At 35.9% G+C, this 16,943-nt stretch overlaps 1 protein-coding gene across 1 annotated transcript in view; it reads left to right on the forward strand.

Annotated features, from left to right (window-relative positions):
• Positions 1-16,943, forward strand: part of GC (GC vitamin D binding protein) — a 34,976-nt gene that overhangs the window by 17,246 nt on the left and 787 nt on the right. The window contains exons 5-13 of the mRNA XM_042936708.1: positions 1,900-2,111; positions 3,228-3,360; positions 3,652-3,746; positions 6,844-6,973; positions 8,177-8,379; positions 9,103-9,232; positions 9,685-9,782; positions 11,561-11,693; positions 15,250-15,304. Coding sequence (XP_042792642.1) covers positions 1,900-2,111; positions 3,228-3,360; positions 3,652-3,746; positions 6,844-6,973; positions 8,177-8,379; positions 9,103-9,232; positions 9,685-9,782; positions 11,561-11,693; positions 15,250-15,279 — 1,164 coding nt within the window. The 3' untranslated portion in view covers positions 15,280-15,304. The remainder of the gene's footprint in view (positions 1-1,899; positions 2,112-3,227; positions 3,361-3,651; positions 3,747-6,843; positions 6,974-8,176; positions 8,380-9,102; positions 9,233-9,684; positions 9,783-11,560; positions 11,694-15,249; positions 15,305-16,943) is intronic.

Genomic DNA, 16,943 nt, shown 5'->3' on the forward strand with positions numbered 1-16,943 from the left:
TGGGTTTTCTCCCTTTAAGTATAAATGCAGAAGTTAAAATGCTGAACTGACAGGATTCGAAGTGTAGACAGGACCTGAAAAAGGTAAAACTACAGGTGTTTCTAGCAGTTTACTAACACAGTTATCAGGCTTCATGCAAAGGACATTTAGATGCATCTTGATAGAGGCTTCTACCGACCAAGCTCTCTTTGTTCAAGCCTGCAGAAATCATGCTCCAAAGATCTGATTTGAATATATCCTACACAGGGGTGCCTGGGAGGCACAGATGCTTCGTGGGTTCTAGCCCCACATTGGGCTCTATGCTGACAGCTCAGAGCCTGGAGCCTACTTAAGATTCTGGGTCTCTCCTTCGCTCTCCTCTCCCCGACTCATGCTCTGCCTCTCTCCGTTTACTTTCAAAAGTAAACAAACATGAAAAAAAAATTTTTTTTAATCCTACACAATGATTATTAGTCTTACCTATTAATTGCTTCATCGGGCCCTTGTATATGTTCTAAGAATTTTAAATCATTTTCCCCCCCACCATCAATTCCATAAATACCTATCATTTCAACCAGACCTTCTATACCACTGTAAAATAAACTACCAACCATGATCAATAACAGAACGTGTTTTTATCTTATTTACATTTTATTTCATGCATTAGTTAACTGACCCCTTGACCTGAGATAAGCCCCAGGATTATAGAGACAGATCACATGAAACAGAGATGGCATTGCCTTTGTCAGGGGTGGGAAGCATTTTTAAAACCATGTTGATACTTTCTTTACAAACTTTTTTTGGAAAGAAGAAAAAAAAAAAAAAAAAGGACAATTGCCAGGGAAAGAAATGGAAAGGGAAAAAAAAATTCACCAACAAGAGATAAGGATGAAAAGGAGTTTCTAAGAATTCCTAAGTTCTGAGAGTCTGAGGAGGAGATGAGGAGGAGAGGTTTACTTTTGGCTTATGTAATTAATTCATCATGTTGCTTGCCTTCATTTACAGGAAATGATCTTTAGAAGTTTTTAAAAAGATGACCAACATGAATTAAGTGTAGGGATGTCTAGGCAGTTTTCCCTAGTAAATCCCCAGAAAGTTTTTCCCATGGGGACTCTATTTTACATTTATTCCAAGTATCAAATTCTTTCCAAAAAGAACATTTTGCTGCTGCAATTGGTTTAGTGGTGCCCTTACTATGGGCTTAGTCTGCCCACGTTATCAGTGCACAGTGTTGAGGCAGTAAATTAAGTTGCACCAGTGGTGCTCAATCTGTACTGCAGAAGAGAATAAATATTGGGGCTTTAGGAAACAGATCCTCAGGCTGCCTCTTTGAATTAATGAATCAGTTTCTGCCTTGTAAAACCCAGGCATCTGGGCTCTGATCCTGATGCAAAAGCAGGCTCCAGCACCAGCAGGTAAGAGAATGCAAACAAATGCAGAAGACTAAAACAGTCAAGAAGAGTCTGCTCATTTAATAGAAGGATGTGACCCTTCTCCCTGGGGTATTTGCAGCAGAAAGCAGGTGGGAGATCATAGCAGAATCACCAGCGAAGTTTTTCAAATGACCTCACTTACCCCAGAGATATGTTAATATTTACGTATAGAAACATTGCGCTAAAAACAAAAAAAAACAAAAACAAAAACAAAAACAAAAAACCCACCTCTAACAGCTGCAAACACAGTCCACTTGTTAATGAAGGTTCTATTTTCATTAATGAGTAATTAACATAAGACCCTGTATTTACCTGTAACTATGTAAATTGTCATGTTGATAAGTCATCCAGTAGAGTTTTTGGCATGGACAGTTTGTTACCGATGAGAATTTTTAGATTTAAAGACTAATATGTCATACTCCATGGAGAATTACAAGCCTCGAAACTTCCATATAGAAATTGACTTGTTTTTCTTTTCTCATTCTAGACCTCAGCATTGTCTGCTAAGTCCTGTGAAACTGACTCTCCATTCCCAGTGCACCCGGGAACTGCTGAGTGCTGTACCAAAGAGGGCCTTGAACAGAAACTCTGTATGGCTGCCCTGAAGCACCAGCCACAAGAATTTCCTACCTACGTAGAGCCATCAAATGATGAAATCTGTGAGGCATTCAGGAAAGATCCCAAAGACTTTGCTGAGCAGTAAGCTGCTTTCATAAGTAAAACTTCAGGGCATAAAATTATCAGAAGTGTGTCAAATCTAACCCCCTAGTCTATATAAACGCCTCTTCTACAGCAACCAGGAAATTTCCATTAAGAACTTGACTCTTCCCTAAGACTTCTCATTTCAGTCAGTGCTGATTATTATAAATGCCTTTCTCAGACAGAGATAAAGTCAACTTTCTAAAACTTCCAAACTTAGTTCTATCACCTGAAGCAGAATCACTTGGATCCCCTGTCTATGTGACATTTTCAAATATTGGACAGCTACCATGATTCCCCTTATGCTAGGGATCCTTGCATACTCAGATAGATTTTTTTCTTTCCATTTATATTAATTTTTGTGATCTTCCAAGACTAATAGAAGAATCAATATATCATCTGGCTCCTCATGAATGTTAATCAAGGAGATCATCAAATTACATGTTCACTTATGTGGTAGAACACATCATGCTCGCAACTGTTTCTAGGGATATGAGAATAAAAAAAAACATGCTTTTCTGAAAATTAAACATTTAAAGTGTACACAGCTATACAATTCTATTTAGGATAATGGCAAAATACATGTCCAAGAGTCAAATGCAACGTGGCTCAGATTGGCCTTAGAATTGAAATTAAGGTCATGATTTTATAAAAATTGGTTGGCTTTCTCATCCCTGTAAATAATGAGGATTTTGCCCAAGATTTCAGAGTCTCATATAGACCCTTATGGCTTATACTCCTAACAATTAAAAAACATTTCAAGAAATAAGCCTACAAATAGCAATTGTGGAGAATAAGTCAACTGGGATAGATGATGAAAGGTAAAGGTGTTTCATTTTAGTTTGTTCAATATTAATAAGCAACTATCATGGGCCATGCACTTAGTAGACACTAAACGATAAAGAGACAAATGGCCCCTCCTCTCAATCCACTTGGAAATTTAAGAAACTACTAAAAATACTGATTAAAAGGGACTAGTATCCTATCTCTAAGTCCTTAGTGAGCCTTAGATATTGAAATTGAACTAATGTAACACAGCCTTTTTCCACCAAACTAATGAAAAAGTAGATTCTGCTTCCCACAAATGTTGACCAATACTATTTTCCCCTCCCACAGATTTATGTATGAATATTCCATTAATTATGGACAAGCTCCTCTACCACTCTTAGTCGGTTATACTAAGAGTTATCTCTCTATGGTAGGGTCCTGCTGTACCTCACCAAGCCCAACAGTATGCTTTTTGAAAGAGGTAGGTATCATTTTATTATGTAGTTATGTTCTATTTTTTTCCTCTATTAATGTCATTCAATTTAAGTAATAGTAGTTCAGATTCTGGAAGGAGAAACTTTCTAAAATGGCTCCTTTGTATTTCATTCATTGGAAAAAATATAACCACCTCTAGGAAAGAAATATCAGTAAGTTCCTTTGGTCAGAATTCAGTTTTATAGTCATAAAAGATAGCAGTTTCTTTTTGCCATTTCTGAAAACTGCTTTCAATGGATCTTGACCATCTAATAAGGTTCTCTCACTTATTTCCTAGAGACTCCAGATGAAACATTTATCACTTCTTACCACTATGTCAAACAGAGTCTGTTCACAATACGCTGCTTATGGGAAGGAGAAATCAAGGCTCAGGTAAAGATTAAGCACTAACAGTATGTTTAGCTGTTTGTGTCTACACGATCTAGAATATTAGAATTCTCTAAGAAAATATTTGTGATAGAATATATAGACTATAGTCTTATGTTCCTGTAATTCTCAAAATATAGTCCGGTTCTTTTTCTCTACATGAAATATGAATCAAGAACAAGTATACATTGTCAAATATGACATTTACTTTTAATCAACCTTTTCCATATACTTATGGGAAAACTGGTAGACCACTAGAAATGGTTTCTTCAGTATTCATATTAGCATATATTACAAACACAAAAACTCTTTACTCATCACCTGTTATTTCCTTGACCTATTTTTTTCTTGGGATGAGACTTCCTGAATTCTTATTATATGAAGCTTTGTCCTATATATCATGCATATCTCTTAAGCTTAATGAATATATTCTAATTAGTTAGCTACTTTATTTATAACCTTCACTTTGATTTTTGTGTGGCTACTGTTAACACTATATTTTAATTCTGACAGTTTCTAGGTTAACACTTTTCTCATCTCCCCAGACTTCTAGACTTTGCTGGTTTATCTTTTCAGTATTTACAGTCTATAATTCACAAGACTTTTTTCTCTAATGGTAATGAAAAAGCCTATTTTGTGTTGGCATCAGATCCTAAGGTTCTCTAATGGTAATAGAAACTACTTTCATGAGTCCTTTAAAAAGAATCTTCCAATAGAAATACTCAAATACTAAATGGCATTTTCTCTAGACCTTCCCTTTAGTTTTCCTTTTGCATTAAGGTAATATATTTAGGAAGTAGAACATAAGGATTTATAATATAAAACCACCTATAGTATATATTATATATATAATATATATGTATTAGATCTTAATCATTAGTTTATACTTGCATTTGTGTCTAGAATTTATCCCACAGAAATAGCATTGAACATGAACAAAGGTTTAGTAGATATGTTGCTGCAACATTTCTTTTTAAATATGAATAGATTAGAAGCTTCCAAAATTTCCCTAAAATAGAGAATACTTATATCAATTGTGGTATATCCATAGAAGAATGCCATAGTTTGGATTAAATATCTTATTACAATATAATTAAAACAAACTACAGATTACTAGTAAAAGATATTGAAGATACAAATAAATAGAAAGATATTCCATGATCATTAATGTAAGAATATGGTTAAAATGCTCATACTATTCAAAACAATCTACAGATATAATGCAATCCCTATCGATACCCCAGTGACATTTTTGACAGCAGCAGAAAAAAAAAAAGGCATCCTAAAATTCATAATTCATATAGAATGCCAAGGGACTCTGTACAGGCCTAACAATCTTAAAGAAAAACGAAGTTGGAGGCCTCACACTTTATAATTTCAAAACACACTAATAGCAATAATGATCAGGATGCTATGGTACTGGCATAAATACATATATATAAATGTATAAATATATAAATTTATAAATGTATAAATTTATATATATGTAGGTAGATCAATGGAACAGATCCAAATTGGCCAAATTGTTTTCAACAAAGGTGCTGGGACTACACAATGGGGAAAGGATGCTCTCAAATAGTGCTGAAAATATTGGATATCCACATGCTAAGGAATTAAATTGAACTCTTACAACAGATTTGAATATTCAATATGGATTAAACATAAGGCCTAAGACTATAAAACTCTTAGAAGACAAAAGGAAAAGCTTCAGAACACTGAATTTGACAAGGATTTTTTGGAAATGACCAAGAATAGACAACAAAAGCAAAAATAGATAAATGGAACTACAAACTTAAGCTTCTGTTTAACTATTTAACTATTTAACTCAACAATAACAAAGTATTCAATTCTGTCTAATCAAGTTATTTAAACAGTTCTCCAAGAGATATAGAAATGGCCAACAAGCACATGAAGAGATTTTCAATATCACTAATCAGAAGAGAAATGCAAACCAAAACCACAATAAGAGATCATCTCATACCCTTTAGGATGGCCACTTTCTAAATGAGTGTTGGCAAGAATGTGGAGAAATTGAAATCCTTGTGCACTATTAATGGGAATGCAAAATGGTGTAGCCATTATGAAATACAATATGGAGTTCTCAAAAATTTTAAATTAGAATCGTATGATCCAGCAATCCCACTTTTGCATTCAAAGTAGAATCTCAAGGAGATATTTGCACACCCATGTTCATTGCAGTATTCACAATTGCCAAGAGGTAGAAGAAACCTAAATGTCTTATGCTAAGCAAAATAAGCAGTCACAAGAGGACAAATACTGTGTGATTCCACTTTGTAGTATCTAAAGCAGTGAAAAATCATAGAAACAAAAGGAAAAATGTGGTTGCCACAAGATTGGCGTGGAGGCAATTTTCAATGGGTACAGAGCTTCAATTTAGCAAGGTGAAAAGATTCTGAGGTCTGCTGTATTTACAGATATTTACTTACAGTAAATATACTTAACATTACTGAATTATATGCTCAAATAGTTAAGATGCAAATGCTATTATGTGTTTTTGCCAAAATTTTAAAAGAATACTTGTCAATCAGGAATGTTTTCTGTATCATTAAGTGAAAAAGGCAAATATATAAATAGTGTAGCAGAGCAGAATCCTTTATGAAATACTTGGTAAACCTGATGAAATGCTTCAGGGTTATATACCAAAATACCAGCATTTGTTAATTCTGTGATCTAGGGCTATAAGTCTTCATATTCCTTTTATCTGTAGTTTCTAAGAGAATTTATAAACCATCTTTAAAAGTACAATGAGGGGCCACAAAAATAGGCTATTGGTCTTATGAATAGGGACTTAGTGCTTTATTGCTGTCGTAGATCTAACATTTTAAAGGCGTGCTTCGAGTAGGTGGATGGGACAAGAAGAAAAGCTGTGTATCAGTACTAAAAATACAAAATGATTTATTTAGGATGACTGAATTTTGAGTAGCGGCTCTAGCACATAGGAAGCATTGCATAGCAGATGTGTTCCACGCAGCTATCAAGGACAAAGGGTTGAAACTATGGTAATTTTCCTCCAGACTGTACGGTCATAGGGAAAAAGAGAACAGAATATGGGTAACCTAACAATCCATTTTTAACCATTTAGCCATCTCGTAAAATTAGCCCAGAAAGTGCCTACTGCTGATCTGGAGGATGTTTTGCCACTAGCTGAAGAGATCACCACAATCCTCTCCAAGTGCTGTGAGTCTACCTCTGAGGACTGTATGGCCAAGGAGGTAAGAGAATCATCATCATGTACCATGTACTGTGTGGCAGGCACTCTAAATTGCTGGTTACATACATCAACTCAGTGAATCCTCATGAAATTTAAGTGTGTCATTAACTCCGTTTTACAGATGAGTAATGATTAACAGGGATGAATAACTTGAAGTCTTGCAAATAGTAAATGGCAAAGTCCACACACAAGGACAAGATTATCTAATTCCTAAGAATTCCTTACTCTTCCTGCACAACCCAATGCAGTTTAATTATCATTAAACTTCACTTAGTTAACTTAATTTTAATGTCTTAAATAATATTTAGACTTGAGTTCCTCAATACACTAGCCACATAAGAAAAAACATTTTTTTAACAAAGTTTACTTAATCTATATACCCAACATGGGGCTCCAACTCATGACCCTGAGATCAAGAGCCACATACTCTACTGAACCAACCAGGCACCCTACTAGCCACATTTTAAATGTACAATAGCATAAGACAGCATAGATACAGATCATTTCATCAAAGTTCTACTGAACAATACTGCAACAATTATTATTCAAAGCTGCTCATGTTTATACCTGTTATAACTTGATGGTCAATTTTTTTCATCATTTTTCATTTACATAATCCTTTAGATAGGAATTTGAACTGGTGCTTTAGATAAGGGTTACTCCAAGTCTGGACAGCTTTAGAAATAATAGTGGGGAAAAAAAACAGATGATAACAACCTAAGAAAACAGGTCTCCGTTAATAGGTGTTTTTCTTATAACTTATAAGTTATATATGTTATATATATATAACTTATAAGTTATAACTTATAAGTTATATATGTTATATATATATAACTTATAAGTTATAACTTATAAGTTATATAACTTATAAGTATATGACTTATAACTTTTCATCTATACCATGCCAAGGTTTGTAAGCCTACATAAGACTTCCTCTTTTTTTTTTAATATTTGTTTTTGAAAGAGAGACAGACAGAGCATAAGCAGGGGAGGGGCAGAGAAAGAGGGAGATCTAGAATCTGATGCAGGCTCCAGGCTCTGAGCTATCAGCACCGAGCCCAACACAGGACTTGAACTTGTGAACTGCGAGATCATGACCTGAACCAAAGTCCGACTGAGCCACCCAAGGCACCCAAGCCTTCCTTGTTTTTAATTAGGCCAACCAAGAAACTAACAATGCACAAACTCACAATTGCTTTTGCAGCTGCCTGAATACACAGTAAAGATCTGTGACAACTTAGCCACAAAGAATTCTAAGTTTAAGGACTGTTGTCAAGAAAAAACGCCCATGGACGTTTTCATGTGCGCTTACTTCATGCCTGCTGCCCCAACACCAGAGCTGCCAGCTGTTGAGCTGCCCACAGGTCAAGACGTATGTGATAAAGGAAACACCAAAGCCATAGATCAGTGAGTTAACTGGAGTAACTTTCTTTCTTGACAGTATGGATATTCACTAGCATTAAATGACAAAGAAATTAAATGGAAGAAAGGGTAAACCTTTATCTGTTTTGATCCAACAAAAACTAAAAATACATCCTTGCTGCATATACCCTAAGTTGCATAAGCTACAAGTATATGCATATTCATTGCATAGAAATATTTCACAAATAGGTTGTATTAACAGGTCAGAAAATTATCAATATTAGAGAGCAGAATGGAGACTAACTTTAGGCTGGAAGTCTGTATTTGTCCAAGTACGATTTTTATAAATGCATAGATAACAATGGAATAAAACAATGGAAGAATTTATAGAAATCTGTTTTCATAGAAAAGCCAATTAAGGCTTTTACTTGATGCTTTATGTGAGATTCATGGTGTTATAGTTGCACAAAAGCTAGTTCCATGTTATTTTGAAATAGGTTTATATAGAACATATACATATGCATATACAGTACACACAGCTTTAATTCATTATGAACTAGTCAGAATAGTTACAAAGCAACTGCTAATAATTTGCATTTCAATGAGAATATTAATCCAAAATCTGTCAATTTGGAGTCACATTTACTTAAATCTTTTATTTTTAGTTTAGATGCAGAAGTCAGGTGATCTGCCTTTTTATAATACAGAGAACATTTACACAAATCTACACATGTTAAAGAGCATTCTCTCCTTTCTCTCTCATGCCAGATATATATTTGAACTAAGTAGGAGAACTCCTCTTCCAGAAGTATTCCTCAGTAAAATCCTTGAGCCAACCCTGAAAAGCCTTGCTGAATGTTGTGAGTCTGAGGACTCTGCTGCCTGCATTAATACACAGGTACTATATGCTCTATTTTCTTCAGCAACCTTGGTTTAGGTCAAGAGTTGGAAAACTGTAGCTCATGGGCCAAATCTGACCCCATATCTGTGTTCACATGACCCATGAGCCAAGAGTGGTCTTCTAATTTTTTTAATTTTATGACACATTAAAATGTGAAACTCAAAATTCAGGATTCATAGTGTTTCATTAGAACACAGACTCACTCCTTATTTACATATTGTTTATAGCTGCTTTTGTGTCCTATTGGCAGAGTTGAATAATTATAAAAGAGACTATATGGTTTACAAAACCTAAAATATCTACTATCTGGTTTTATGTAGAAAATATTTGCCAATGTCTGGTGTAGATAATAAACACACATAATAACACATTACACGGAATTCTGATTAATGCCTCATAGAACAGTGCTTCAAGACAAATAATTTTGTTATGTAATTGTTTTCTTACAGGGCCCTCAACTGAAAAAGGAATTATCTTCTTTCATTGACAAGGGACAAAAACTATGTGCAGATTATTCAGAAAACACTTTCACAGAGTTTAAGAAGAAGTAAGGAAATTTTCGGTTTCCTCCACATTTATCAAAAATATTAGCATGGTATTATGATTTGAAAGTATAGTTGAAGACTTGAGACTTTAAAAAGTAGAATCTGATATTTATATGGAGTTCTATCTAAATGGAGTTCTTTTTGGAGGGGAAAAAATGGTCATGTGTATCAGGTGAGATATCAATTAGAACACAGCCACAAAAGTATATTTATAAGACCTATAGGAACTTCATAAAAAAAAAAAAAAAACAGATTAGCCCACAGTTCATCAACATTCTTGCCCTAAAGCCATATGTAGATATTGCTATCAATAACTGAGGAACTGTAAAACTACTGAAGTTATCTAACTTCATGGCAGATGGTCTGACAAACAACCCAAACTTTCAATCAAGTGTAGTACCACCCATGACCAGCATGTATTCTCTATAAATTGAAGATACAAATGTTAATTAATCATCAATAATGTTGTACAATAGTCAGTAGTCCTATTTCTCAAGAACGGCCATAAAAGTGAAAGAAATTTTGCTGGGTTCCTAAAGACCCATTGCATTCCTAGTTTCATTAAGTAGATTGCTCACATCCATTTCAAATCATCTTGCTCAACATAGGCCTAAAGCAAGCACAAATAGAACTCCACAAAAAGACCAAAAAATCCCCAAAAGTAGGACCCCAATGAAGTCTACTTTAGCAAAGTTCTAAAATGAAAAATTGTGAAAGCCTGAAGTCCAAAATATTTCCCAATTATAAAAAAATAGTATAGAATAACATTAAACAGATAATCCAAGTTTTGTACTCCAGGGTCGCATGGGACAATTACTGATATTTTTAACATACTGAGATTATAGAAATTATCAATATAGTGGAATTGACATGTAGGGTTATAAAATCACAAGACAGACTACAGAGTCTAGGTATTTGAAACACTGCACCAGGGTACGTGCACACACACACTTTCTCCATCCTCTGAGTTCCTCCTGGTCTGACTTGCCTCCCCTTCCAGCTGGGACCAACTCATTTCAGTAATGCTTTTATAAGCAAACCAGCCCCCCTCATCCTCTTGTGCTTTCCCAGGATCCACCTTACCCCAACTAGATAAATTCGGGTTTCTACTACCTCCCATTGCCCACAACTGGGCTGGCAAACAGTTCCTGGAGAAGGTCGGAAAACCAGACTGAATTGCCCATTATAACAATAGAGGGATACCAAGATTATAGACCATTCAAATTGGGAGAGAATCTAGAGAACTCAAGTCCTAGCACCATCTTGAAAGTGAGGTGGAGACATAATGAATAGTAGAGCTAAAAACAAGAGCCCGTTTCTGACCTTCTTTGTGTTTTCCAACATAGCCAGTTGGAAAGTAGGCGCGCTGAGGGGGAAGTTGTATAAAGTGAGTAAAGAGAAAAAAGATTAAGGTGGCATAAAGTCCTGACAGGGAAAGGCTTTTTAAGGAACTTGAAATGTAGTACAGGAGAGAAGATAGAACATCAGCAAGAATAGGAGAGGAAGTCTTCTATGTTGATATAATGGAGCAAATGAAGGGGGAAGCCTGGAGTTCAAATCTAGCAGCAATTTGTAAATTTACTTTTAGGATCTGAGAAGAGCTGGAGATTTCATTTTCTAACCTCAAATTGAGTCGCTAAGAATCACTCCACAGACCCGTAATTTAAGAACAACTATTTCCATCTTTGTATTGTAAAAGACCAGAAGTGGGTTATCATTTTGTATGAGAAAGGTTTATAAAATACAAGTATGGAAACCTTACATAAATATGGTTTTTCAGACTAGCAGAACGATTAAGAGCAAAATTGCCTGACGTCAGTGCCCTGGAACTCCAAGGGCTGATTGACAAGCGTTCAGACTTTGCCTCCAAGTGCTGTTCCATAAACTCACCTCCTCTCTACTGTGATTTAGAGGTAAGAAAATTTAACCCCCTCCTTATCACCCAACAGCATTTTAAGAACTTGTGTACTCAGATTTACTCATTCCTTTGTTATTGAAATGCCCGCATGTGGCAGACTTTTCCTGATGTTTTCATTGTAAAGACAAAAGTTGTTTCCTGGTTATGCCAATTTAAAAGCAAATGAGGCAGTTAAACTTTTTTAACAAAAGGTTTGTGAATACAACAAAGTACAGGGCAGGGTTTTTCCCAACTGTAGGTGGTAACATATTAACAGCTTTTTAATGTTTATTTTTGAGAGGGAGAGGGGGAGGGGGGGGGGGGTGCTGGTGATACAACAGCTGCATTAGGTTGCCTTATCCCAGGAAAATAAAGTTACCTTACCTAGGAGTTGTTATCAGATTTTGCTCTGAGAGTCTCATTCAATTTTAAGAAATATTTTTCTTTTACATTCTGTCAAAAAATAGCAATTCTACAACCCTTTCCTAGTCCCTCTTATCTGCTTATCCAATTACACTTTCCTTTTTGACATCATCCAAGACAAACTGAACTGCACACAACACAGGCTTCCTTCAAGTCTCTTGCTTTTCATTTGACTTGCTTTTCCATTACTTTCTATAACATATTGCCATTTAAAACCTTTGTATTTTCAATTACAATGATGAAAAGGCAGGTTCGTAACTATTTTCTTGCTTTATAACCAGTAAGTGTGGAGCAGTGCTGCTGAGCAACCAGTCTTTCGGTAATTGCTAGCAAAGAGGGAGATAAATGGAGTTGAGGCACTTGCGCATATTTGATGGTCTGGAGCACTCAGATGAGACCTCTGCTATTTGTATGAGCCTTTTAGATGGTCTTTCCACACTCATCTCACAGCTGGGTAACCAAGCTGCCTCTACTTTCTGACTTCAGCTTACAACAGCATGTGCTTTGATTCTCAATGCTTGGTATGTATATTTGTCCTGTGACTCTGTAATATTTGGGATATAGTTTATTAAATCCCCTTGTCCTATATTTGACAAATTTTTTCCTGAAAGTTAATGCCTATCTACTACACTGACTCCAAAGTCATTTATATCCAGGGATCTGCCTCTATCTGCCATTCTAAATATACTTGGCACAGCCACTAGAAGAACGGCCAAGGGGCTTCTGAACCAGACTAAATTAACATTAGGAGTTGACCTGTCCCTACCCCTCACCCTGATCTTGAAATGACCAGCAAATAGCCACCAGTGTAATTTTCTTTTAGCTTCACCATGGTACCCTCAGAACTAGTTCTATTATATTATTATTATTATCCCGTAGAAGCTCATTAGCTGCAGAAACGGTTGTAAAATTAGACTGTAATTTTTTTCCTCTCCACCCATCATTCAGTCCAGGCACTACCATGGATTCTTCTGAGAACTCATTACTATGCTCCTCTAAGATCCCAACAGAGTGCTAGGGGCATTAAATATGGTTTCAGAAAGTTTCAGAAAGTCTCTGTTACATGCTGGAGTTGGTCATTACAATTTTGACAACAAAGACAACCGCAAATGGCCAAGTGGGAGCCAGGCAAGGAGGAGACAGACTCTCTCCTCCCTCTTTCTTTCGCCCATACTACAGGGGTGACTGGCATATCCACTACAGCTTATCCTAGCTCTTAGAAGTAGCTTTTATGATCCTCAACATCATAGCTAGAATTTATTAAGCCATTATTAAATGTGAAGGATAATAGCCTTACGTGCATGTATTTATAAAATAATCTAAAACCTAAGTGAAAGGTACTATTTTTAATTTCCCTTTTACAGATGGGTCTAAGGAAATATGCAAAGATTACCAGATGTTAGGAAAATCATGTTTATTCCTTTGCAGTCCATTACTCTCACTCCAGGCATGGTCATAGACTTCAGCCCCAACTTAGCTAATAATGATAAAAATCAAAGTATAGATACCAAAAGACTTAATTATTGACTGAAATCCAAATTTCTGAAGTTGAACAAAAATTGTGCTGGGTCAGCTTTGTCCATCTGAATGCCACCCATCCCACTACCTTGCTCTTCTTCCATTAGTTATACTTATTTTGCTTCAACAATCCTTTTTTACTGGCTTCAGCCAATTTAAAGTTACTTCTCTCCTGACCTTAAATAAGACATTTTAGACACTACTCCCTCATTATTTTTCTTTTCTCCTCCCCTTACAGCCAAGATTTTTGAAATAGTATGTTCTCTTTCCTCACACCTGTTAATTCTTTAGTTCTTCACAGAACTTCTGATGGTACCATAACAATAACATTACACTGACCATCTCCTTCTTGCTAAATCTAACCAACGTTTTTCAGTCCTTTTCTTACCAGCCTTCTCTGCAAAAACACTTGACACCCACAACTATTCCTTCCTTCTTGAAACCATTTCTTTGGCATCTGTATCATCATTTTCTACCTTTTGTCCTTCTAGTTTTCCCTTCTCATGCTGTTTTATACTGTCCTCTTCTAGCCATCCTTTACCTCCTTTCCAGAGTTTTCTTCCTTGATCTTTATAGTACATTTTCCTTGAGCATTCTCATCCAAAGACATGCCTTTAACCTCCAAATCCCTACCTTCAGGCCAAGATCTCTTCCTTCAGCACTGAGCATTTTATCCAACTTTATGGGGCTCTCTTGTTCCAGAAGAAATTCAAACTCAACGTGCCCCAAATCTTCCCCTTAAAAACCTCCTCTTGTATTTCCTAAATTTATGAATATCACAATTCACCCACTAAGATAACAAATACTCCTGTATTTCACCTGTTTTCCATATTCGTCCAAATTCCAAATCCTACTGATTCTAGGATTCTAACACCTCAGTATCTTGGTCTCCCTATCTACTTCTAAGTTACTGGTACTTAAATTGAGGCAATCCTTTGCCTGGATTACAACATCCCGATTGGTTGTATCCCCCCCCCCCCCCTTCCTTTTCTTACACCTAACCTCATCTCTATACAGAGATCAGAATAATCTTTGTAAAATACCAAATAGTTAATACATTCCTATAATTGCTCTCCATTGCATCTAAAGTTTTGTTTTGTTTTTAAATAGAGTTTGGACCTTTGATTGCCCCTTCATGAAGTCAGATCTACCATTACTTCTTGTTCTTCCTCCTTTGACTCTCCTGAACTATTTGCAAGTTTTCAAGTACCTTAAGCTTGCTCTTACCTCAAGGATTTTGCACATTATGACTCATCCCCTATTGCCTAATCCTTCTACTTCATCCTGACTAAATTTTTCAAGTTTCAGGATACAATTTAAGCCTCACCTCCTCTGGGAGTCCTTCCCTGACACTCAAGCTCTTCTGTTTTCTCTTTGTCCTCTGTGCACACCCAATAATTAGATCTTATTAACTATTGACTTTTTTTCTGGTCAGTTTTTCCTGGGACACTGTAACTTTAAGAGCAGAGACAGTATAAAACCAAACGTGAATGATGGCCAATAAATAATTTAATATGAAACGACATTTTGACAGGAATCTTTTCCCCAAGCAAGTTTCACATTTTTGTATACCATCTGCAACAGTCTACAAAATACTTTATGACTTAGAAGACATTTTTTTTTCATTGCAGATTGAGGCTGAAATGAAAAATACCCTATAGTCCTGATGCATGTGTATTGTCTTAGGTAAGTATAGTTTTTGAAGGCAGCAAAGAATGTAGATTTATACAATGTATTTTAAACATCAGCATTTGAATAGTCTCCTTTCTGTTAGCTATTCAAACTGATTTTACAGATGAAAATATTAAGTATGTGAAAAAGTTAAAGAGCTTATACAAGCATACACAACCAACTTCTGACCTGTCTAGGACTAGAAACCAGGTCTCCAGCTTGATACGTACCTATTACAACCTCACATCTAAGGTAATGACAGCACAGAGATCATTTCAGGGATTTTGATGAATTAAAAGTCTGAAGATTTAAAGACTGAGTCCATCAAGTCTTAAAGACCACAGGGCTCTTAGGAGGAGAAAGGCATTTTTCAAATTAAAGCATGTTTGAAATATTCTCACTCGCTTATTTTAAGTATTACATTTTTACCCATTAAAAAATACATGAAGAGGCTAAGAACAGAAGCTAGAACCCCATACTTTAAACTGAAGGTGACCTCAACTCTGCAAATTAACAAAATTATTCTCTCCAGATTTAATTATATTCATTTTAAAGAGATTACTTCTGAGATTTAAAGTGATGAAAACAATCATTTGGGTTTATCTCAGACCTTACTTGAACTGAGGCTTTTCACCACTGTAAGATTTTTATTTTGCTAATTTACTGACAACATTCCTAAGAATGATGTGGAAGCAAAAACCATTGACTAAGGAAATTAAATTCTTCTACCACATTCAGGCTTTCGATATAAACTATTTGCATCTGAAACAGTAAAAAAGAAAATTAACACTCAGAGGCAGTACAATGGAGGGGGTGGTGGTCACAGAAATTTGGGGAATTACCCAGTCTACATTAGAATCTCCACTCCAACTATCCATCTCTGTGAGCAAGTTATCTATACCCCCTAAAGCTCGGTTACCTTTTTTGTAAAAAGAAAATTACAACTGCTCCTCCCAGCATTGTCGTAACGATGAAGGTGAGGTGATGTGTATAAAATGCCAAGAAATACTATTAGCAAAGTTGCTACAGTTGCTTCTATTACAGATGTAAATCTAAACTAAAACAAGTTTCCCCCAGAGAGTCTTTTCAGATTTTAAATTGCTCTAGGATAGATCCATTTTCTTTTGATTTTTCCCTTACTAGAACACATCAGCTCTCCAAGTCAGAAGTGGCACATATTGTTTAGTAGGAAGCAGTTCCTACAACTGTTAAACCAACTGGCTAGCGCTGCCTGCCTTCTCAGTGAAAGCCTTCATCTCGTCAGAGATTTGGCCTTGGAGAAGCAGAAGCCTTTGTCTCAAGGTGTTCTCATCCTCAAGGACACCTATGATTCAGGTCTTCCAGTCAACAGTGTGATGCTATTTGATTAACTAAAACCATTGTAAACCTGAGTTGTCATCTGGACAGTTAGTGGTCCCCTTGATCACTTTCTTTCTTCAAGCCCCAAAATTGATGGATTGTGGCCACATTTGTAGGTCTCACTGGAGAATTATGGTCTCTTAATAAATCCCATAAATCTAGTTATCTTTTTCCTTCAGCTTTGGAAATGGTGTTCCCTGAGTTGCCAACAGATAAAGGATTTGGTCCACATTGAAGATTCAAGTTGGGTAGAAAGCACTACCAGAATTACACTCAGCAGGTGCTTACATGAGAG

This window comes from Panthera leo, chromosome B1, assembly GCF_018350215.1.
Source record: "Panthera leo isolate Ple1 chromosome B1, P.leo_Ple1_pat1.1, whole genome shotgun sequence".
NCBI lineage: Eukaryota > Metazoa > Chordata > Mammalia > Carnivora > Felidae > Panthera > Panthera leo.